This window comes from Motacilla alba, chromosome 4A (genome assembly GCF_015832195.1).
Source record: "Motacilla alba alba isolate MOTALB_02 chromosome 4A, Motacilla_alba_V1.0_pri, whole genome shotgun sequence".
Taxonomy (NCBI): Eukaryota; Metazoa; Chordata; class Aves; order Passeriformes; family Motacillidae; genus Motacilla; species Motacilla alba.
In genome coordinates this window covers 15841167-15849778 of record NC_052045.1, presented here as the reverse complement: position 1 = coordinate 15849778, position 8612 = coordinate 15841167, and the positions used below count along the sequence as shown (strand labels likewise).

Genomic DNA, 8612 nt, shown 5'->3' with positions numbered 1-8612 from the left:
CCTCAACAGCTCCAAGCACAGGCTCCTGGTTTTGCCTTTAAATGTCTCTGTTCCAGATCAGTCAGATGATATTTGCAACAAAGTCTCAGGGAGCAGACACAGGGGGGAAGAGGGAGAAGAAATCCCAGGGAAAGGCAGCAGCAGAGCTCCAGGGGGTGATGGAGAAAAGGACGAAGAGAGGCCCTGGGTAACCTCTCCCTGCTGTAGCAGCAGAGCAGTTACCATCCCTGACACTGAATTATTCAGTTCTCCTGCTCTGACCCATTCCTGCACAGGTTATAGGGATGCAAACACAGCAGGATCAGGATCCTCAGCCAGCCAGCAGGCTGGGAGAAGTTAAGGAGTGAGATTCAAGGAAATACCTCTGGGTGCCGTGGGTTTGATCATAATGACCTTTATTGGAGACAGGTGGGGTCATTTATTATACAGAAGTAACATCACGCCATTCTCTTCCCATTTCATTCCTTTTAGTCTCCTTATAAATCTGTAGCAAAAGTGCACTTTGAACAGTTTTTAATCTATAGTATATATCTTTCAATATTATCTCTCAGTCAGGTATTTTATTTGTAAAAAGGTATCACCAGATATACAAAATACATGTCTAGTGTACTACATTACTTTTTGTATTTACTGTTTAGATTATTTTTAACTCAGTGCTCTCTTTTTTTTTCTTTTCATTTTTTGCAAGACTCAGTGATGAGAGTCTTCTGGCGGCATCACCAGGAGAGGACTCACAGCTTGTGTGTGGAGAAGGGGAGAAGACTCTTAGCCAGGAACAATTGTCACACAACAAGGACAAGATGACAAGAACATTTGCTGCTGTTGAATGTGTCTCTTAAAATGACAGTACTCTGTATAATAAAAAATAATTACAAAACCCAATGTCCATATTTTATCTTCTGGAAGAGATGTGCCAGGAGAATGGAAGCTGTACCCAGCTGGAATACAATGGCAAAGGTTCATTTGCATTTTGAAGGCAGGAGTTAATTGCTAAACATCACCTTTGTGGTCATGAGAGGAAGGAACAGACACAGGCAGCACGAGGAGCTGTGAGATGCTGCTTTCCTGAGGACAGTGTTTTGGTAAAATATTGAATATCCTGCACAAGCCACAGAATTGCATAAGTTAAAGATCCTCAAGAACAAGCACTGGGGACAGATGAGGGGCTGTGACAGCCACACTGAGGACACACAGCTCAGGGACCCAGCAGAACACTCACTCCCACTGGGAGGCTGGAGCCAGCTGTGACAGGCTTTGGCACAGCAACAGGACTTCTCCAAAAGAAACTTGCACGAGATTTTCTGAGATTTCTCACCATCTTCCTTAGAGTCTTTTCTTTCTAGTTATCCTTGAGATTAGAATATATACACATAACAGATAATTGCTTCATTTCAGTCTTCAACAGACCAACCATTTCCCCTGGGAAGCAAGGCCTAGAGAGGTAAAACAATCAGAAGCATCTTAGGGGGGGGTTATGATTCCCAGATGGAGACAAACATCACCAACAATGGCTGCAACACTGACCAGGTAATGTCTGCTGGCTTGGCTGGTTTTCCTTCTCACCTGTTCCTTACCCTGAAGACTCAGAACCCCTGGATTAGTTCCCTAAACACCCGTTCCCTGGGCCAGCCCTTCCCAACTAGTGCTGTTTCTGTGGATTAGCATAGATTCAAAATGCAACTTGCATCAGTTTGCTTGGAATTGAGTGAAATGTGGAACAGATCCTGCTTCAGAATGAGGGCACTTTTGGTTTATGCAACAGCTCCAAGAAAGGCTGGAATTCCCAACTTTTCTACAGCAGAGATGGTCTTTGACAGGGCAGGGCTGCTCTGCTCCCCTGGAACCTGCAGCAACGGGGCCTGGAGGCAAAACTGCTGCTTCCAGAGGAAAATGCACAGCAGGAGAGGCTGGATGTGGAGACAGTTCTCTGCCTTCTGCAGGAGAAACAGAACAGCACAAATAAGAGTACAAAAAGAAGCAGTGCTGTTAGTATTCTCTAAACCCAAGAGAATGCAGAATGGGAAGGTTTACAATGCTGCAGAGAAAAGGGTTTGTCTGCTTTTTCTTGATAAAAATTACAGACTTGACATTTCCAATACGTCTTAGCTTTGTACTGCTTCTCAAGTCTGAGTCACCAAAAATATCCAGCAACCAGCTGCTGCTCATATCCTAAAATATGCCTTCAGCTGACACTGAATATTGAAATCGTTCTGCTAAAATACAGAAAAACGATGGCAGAAACCAAGGTATAGCCTCAGGCCAACTTTAAATGGTAAAAATCCTACAATGCTACTTTGAAATCTCTTCTTGAGTTCATGAACAAATAAGCAGCCAGGTTTCAAGTAGAGGTAACACAGATTTTGGAAGATAGCACGTGAAAAAAAAAAAAAAAAAAGCCCAGAAAGAAAACTGGAACAGAAGCTCTTCTTGTTAGGGCAGTTCAGCACTGATCCTCCAAAGAGGGCAGGGGGGAGCTGTCCCCTCCCTCCCCTGGGTCTGTCCTGGTCCTACAGCAACACCGAGGAACTGCTCTGCTGGCACACACGGGTTCCTCTCGGACAAAGCTTGATCCCTTTTTCATTGTGTCCATCCTTTGTGTCTCTTGTCTCAGTCCCTGGACTGGTAGAAGAGGATATATCCAGACTCAGAGTTTTTGGAAATGTCCGATGTTAACCCATAGAATTCTTCAATGGCCTGGGCGTCAATTTTCTGAAAATTAATGGAAGTTTTAATTAGCTTCAATCACAACACCACCTTAAAAGCCTTTTCCCAGATAAACCATTATTCCCAGCTCCTGGAGGTGACCTGGAAAGCCAAGCAGTGCTGGCATGGTGACACTTCAACATCATTCAATCCAACAAAACATTTTTTCCCACTTAACAACTTACTGATTATTGAAAAAACAGGAAATGAGGATGAAATAATAAACTTCTCAGAAGGGGTGCAGTCCTAAGTTGGACTACAAAACAAGTGATCCATGAAAATGTATCCTTAAAGGACTACATGACATTTTTATATTTGCTTTTCTCATGCTGGTGGTACCTGGCCTGAGTATTTTATAATTTAAAAAAAAATCATTAGTCACCAAAAAAAAAACCACCAGTCATTAATCAGGCAAGAGGGTTTTTGTACAGCTGCAAGTACATGTTGTGTAGATTGAAAATTCAGCTCAAATAACTCCACATTTCAAAGTTACTGTGACCCTTTCAAGGAGAAAAATCCTGCAAGTGCTTCATGAGTTCTGTGGGTCTTATCTAATTATGATTGTTGGCCATAAAAGAGCTTTCCTACCAAGCAAAGCCATCTGGAGTATTATCACAAGGTTTGTGTCTTAAGAAAAATTATGATTTGCTGTACTAACAGAATCAAAATCTGCTTGTATTTAAAGTTGTGACCTATGTGCAGAAAAGCTGCTTTGCTCCCATACTCCAAGCAGCAACTGGAGGGAATTTCAAAGGGTTTTTAAAGATGCAGGTTCCACATGTCCTGATCCAGGTCCTGAGCACAACTGGCTTCCCATTAATGCGTTGGATCCTGCAGCCCAGAGACTGGAGTAAAACATTCCCAGGCACTTGTGCTGCTCAGCACTCCACTGGGATGGAGTTTTTTAATCCCTTTAGGATTCTGGATCCACAGAAATGAGAGGCTGAGGAGGAGATGAGTTTCCTTTTATTCCCAAGGAATAAAGTTGAGGGAGTACATAAATGTTGCAAACACAAGAAGCTCTGGGTTGAACACCTGCCCTGCTCAGGAGGAGCAGAGACCAACCTCTGATTACACCTTAAAACAAAGGGATCCTCCTCAGCTGCAGAATCCACTTGGAGAAGGTGAAATCTCTTCTCCCTGAGCAGATTTTGGCATCACCACAAGCTCAGCAGCACTGGCTTCTCCATGTGGCACTGCCAAACAGCAGTGAGCTGGGAGCAGCCTTTGCTCAGCACAAGAAAAAGCAGATATGAGTTTTCAGAAGATGCATCAACTGCAGAAATTCTCTTTCGAAGGGTTTTGTTTAACAAAAACAAAAAACCTTTCTCTTAAAAACCTTCTCTTAAGAATTAGAGGGGATGTTTTGTCTTTTCTCCATTCAAGGAGTGAGGGGAAGCTGAAATCCCCTGCTGAGGCTGGTGCATTTTCACACCATTTATTAACATAACGTTACTACAGACTGTTAGAGGCACATTTTAACAGAAATATAGTGAAAGAACACTCCTCAGCTCCTGCAGTATATTTAGCAGACAAGTCAAACATGTTTTATTTTAAGTGCCAGCTCACTTGCCATGCAATCAAGCCTATTTCCACTACTCATCCTGAATGCAACTCAAACATTTGATCCATATTAATTCATGCCTCAGATATTTTTAGTTTCAGCACAGCAAAACTGAGTTCCTTCTTTAATTTCACTATGCACAGAAAACACAGCGGAACTGAAAGGGGATTATATAGATTCTATTCTTCCCATTCTTATTGACCAGATATAGTTTAACCCAGTTGTAACTTTAGAGTAACAAGCAGTGGATGGCTGTTACTCTAAAGCTGCAACCTCACCTGGCATTAAAGATGATGTTTTTTTATGAACTGAGATTTGCTCATTTCCAGACATCTATTCTGGTTCTCCAAACCAAATGCAGCTCTGCAATCCCACTGCCAGCATTCAAATCCCTGAGGTATTTTTAGGCAGAGCCATCCTGTGCCTCCCCTCATGGATGGATGTTTCCAGGTAAACTCTGGCACTGGGTGCATCCCCTGGCTGCTCTGGTGACAAGTGTCAAACTCAAATCAGCCACAGACCACTGGCTCAGGTTTCTCAGTTCATTTTGCTTGGCTCAGGATCCCCCTTGGACTGAGCTGTCCCCTGGATTTGCTGTTTCCCCATATGCTGCAGGATGTTTGGGGATCATCAATCTCCAATTTAATTGAGAGTTGGCCCTCCCATGAAATCCTAACAGACAAATAAATCTGCCTTCCCCACTGCTGACATTTAGTGGGTAATGAGGACAAACTCCTTCCTATTTTCAGTTTGGAGCTGTTCACTCACATCACTTGCCAAAAATGCAAGAAAGCTTTTTGTATTTCGGGGGAAAAGGCTTTTCCTGGCTTTCAGCTGTAATATCTGTGAGCAAGAGCTTTGCACTCACCTTTTCAAGCCTGTTCTGTTAGGTGGCCACACCTAGAATTTAAACCCTCCAAAGAGCTTTGTCTTTACAGCATTTAAAAAATTCTATAAAAGAAGATGAACTTGAAAACCAAAAGCAAGCCAGAATTAAAGAGAGAACAGCAAGATAAAGGAAAAAAAATGTGTGTTTTTTCCCAGAAGAGAGGAACTACATGACAGCTCCTTGGATTTACTGCCCAATAACAGACAGCATACATTTAAAAGCCATTTTTGGCACATCTGTGAAAGTGTCAACAGTGCTTGCAGATAAAGAGAAATTTGGTTTTGCCCTAAAAGTGAAGATACAACATAGAAGTAGCTGATAGAAAACAAATACTGAGTAAGAGGATGGTTATTGTCAACCTTTAAAATGTGAACTTCATCTCCTGGATGGAAAATACAGAGGATGCTTGCATTTTAAAATATTGGGGTGAACTATTTCCAAATCAGGTGACACAATTCTGTACTTGGACTGTGACAGAAACAGGAAAATGACCCCAAAAATATTAAAATGGGAAAAAGGAAACTGCTGATAGCCACACACACTAGAGAGCCACCCCTGATACTGAAAGCTACACAAAGATTGAAAAAAATTAAAAATGGGGAATGTCCTACATTTTTATTTCAACACAAGCATGGATTTTGCTATTTAGACACTTAATCAGGCCTTGACCACAGGATCTCCGAGACAAACAAAGCATTTTCATCTTTAAAAAAGCAGCTCTGCTGTGGCATTTGTTCCACTGTTTGATATTTGCTTAATAATTAAGTGAAATCCATGGATGTATAAATATTGTGGATATCAGTCTTTACAGATATGTTGGCAGAAAAGGAAAAATTTGCTTGAGCTGTTTCAACATCATCTTTAAAAATTTTTTTTTTTCCCTACAATTTGTTGGTGAAAAGTGACCCCCAAAAAAGTGAGAAGCTCTTAAGTGCAGCAACGAAATGCAAGTTAGCAATGGAAAGGGGCCTAAAAATGGGCTGCAATGAGAGTTTGGGGTGTTCTACTGTTCCTTACCCACCTCTACAATGTCATCATCAAAGAGCAGCCAGAAGCCGTGGCTCTTCACGATGGTGATGTAATGCCCACGGTTGGGGCCACTGCAGGAAAAGGGATTGCAAATTTATTAGCAGGAGTCACTGCCCTCCCCAAAATCACCTCTGCTCTCCCAGCTCCACTTCCCAGCTTTTCCCTGGGGAGGCTTTTTTGATTTTTGCCAAATTGCTTCAATTAAAATGTTGCTGTTGGCTACTTGAAAATACAAAATATTCAAAACACGAGATGCTGTAAATATTGCGTATCATCATTCATAGATTTTAAAACCCAAAATTAAAAATATTTCAATCTCTGTTGTGTTGCATTCACCACTGCTGAGTATTTGGATTAAAACTGAAGTTTTGAATTAAATCAGTTCTGAAATATTTTATTTCAGAGCAGGAATTCCTTTAGTTCTCAGTGTGGTTTAACCTGAGCACAGCCAGACCTTCTGGGACAGCCCTTCCCACTTTTCTGGTGGAAGTTTCCAATTCACAGAGTGGAATTCCTTCGTTTATGGCAACTAAAAAAAACTAAATTTAAACTTAAATCTAAACCTAATTTAAATTTAAACTGAACTAAACCATACATGCAAAATATTTCAAACAAGTACTCAGAACTCAAAATATTCAGAAAACCTCTTTTATCTCAAGCCTTTGGTAAAATTCTGGTAAGAACTGAGAGCAGGTGAGTTACAGGAATCCTAAAAGCCCCACATAGGATAAAAGGTTTGAGGAAATAAAAGCAAAGCCATTTAATAATCTGAATTATTAACCACCATTATCCAAACATGTAAGCATAGGCACAGGTGTGGCAAACAAAAACTACACAAGAAACTGCATTGCATGAGATCCTAAAATGGTAAAAATTATATATAACTGCACCACAACAAAGACCTTCTAGAATTATATGAAGTTTGTTTATACTAAATCTCTGCATTATTAGCATTTTTTTTCTCACAAAGATATTTCAAAGCATTTATGTGCTGTCACAACTGGTTATTCTGAAACTCGTCTCTCCTGGAGGCAGTTAGAAATATTTTTCCCTTTCATGAGGGCTTTTTTTCCTAAAATGCTTAGAAGTTTTTTCCTCTTTGCTTTTAAAACCAGAACTAAAGCTGCTAAAACTAAAATTTGCTTAAGAAAATGAGGATATTTAAAAAACCCAGCAGTGCACAGTTTATTCCACATGATGGCACCAGCTTCTAAAGAAACTTCAAGGGTTTAGGCAGCAGCAAGATGAAAAACATAATTTAATTCTATTTCAGTAGGTGTTTTTCCAAGATTTCTCTTTCTTCCATTTAGATTTCCTGGAAAGCAGGGTTAGGGGTGGGGGTTTTTGTTGTTTTGGGGTTTTTTAATGATTGCTCTTTGCTACAGCTCAAAGAAAGAACTTGTCTGATGTGCCACTGTGCTGATGACACAAATGACACAATTTATGTAAAGTAAAATTTAAAATAGTAAAATGTTGGAATCATGGATGCTGAGGATTTTAAACTTTCTGGGCTGCAAGGCACAGACCCACAGAAGAACACTGCATTTGAGCTGAGGCTGTGGAGAGAGCTTCCAAAATTGATTGACAGCACTGGGATTGTGGGTGTGGAGTTGGTCAGAAGTGTGTGTAAGATCATGGGATGGAAAACTTGAGAGTTTGGGGTTTTAGAATATAGAAATAAATATGAAGCAAGATGGAGGTTTTAGGGCAGAGGCAGGTTGTTCTTCTTTACCTTCTTCTCCATGGGTTTGGGTGATGTTTTGCAGTTGGGCAGAAAAGTCTGCATTGCAGGCTTTAGGGAATCAGTTATTGGGTTAAAAGGGGAAATAACCCAGGTGTCAGTTCTTAATTGGAGAGTTTAGTCTTAAAAGACCTTGTAACAAGAGATTGTTGGCCATTTTGTGCCTTGCTAATGAAAAGCTGCAGAACTCATGGTTGTGAGGCTGTTTCACTGATAAGAAATAATCAACACCTGAGTGTGAACATGAACTACCTCCTCAAGTGCCTGCAATCCAGACCCAGAGAAACTGACAGTAAAAAATTTAAAGTAAAACTTAAAATAGCAAAAAACCTAGTAAAAAACACTGACATTAAAAAAAAAAAATCAAAATACTTCCAGCCAACCAGCTCTGACAGCGTTCCTACATTACCAAGCAGTGCTATAAACCAGCACAGGGATGAGAGATTCCCTCAGAATTGCAGGGAAAGGCAGGGCACGTGCAGAAGTACCTGCCACAGTGCACCACCACGGCCACCAGGTCGTACATCCTGTCGGGGTTGGTGGCATCCCCCGAGGTGTTGAAGAGCCGCAGCTCCAGCGGGAACACCACCCTGTAGGACAGCTTGGTGTAGCGGTGCAGCTGGTCCATGTACTTGAACCTCTTCAAGTGCAGAGCCAGGATCATGGGCAGCTTCTTCACCCTCATT

At 41.2% G+C, this 8612-nt stretch overlaps 1 protein-coding gene across 3 annotated transcripts in view; it reads right to left on the bottom strand.

Moving 5' to 3' along the window:
* Nucleotides 1-374: 374 nt before the first annotated feature.
* The window catches only part of LOC119694999 (ubiquitin carboxyl-terminal hydrolase 12-like), a 28816-nt gene continuing 20578 nt past the window's right edge, over nt 375-8612 (bottom strand). For all 3 annotated transcript variants that reach the window (XM_038122756.1, XM_038122757.1, XM_038122754.1), the window contains 3 exons: nt 8415-8612; nt 6178-6256; nt 375-2709 (listed from right to left, as the gene is read on the bottom strand). In XM_038122756.1, the coding sequence (XP_037978684.1) occupies nt 2608-2709; nt 6178-6256; nt 8415-8612 (379 nt within the window). In that variant the 3' untranslated portion in view covers nt 375-2607. The remainder of the gene's footprint in view (nt 2710-6177; nt 6257-8414) is intronic.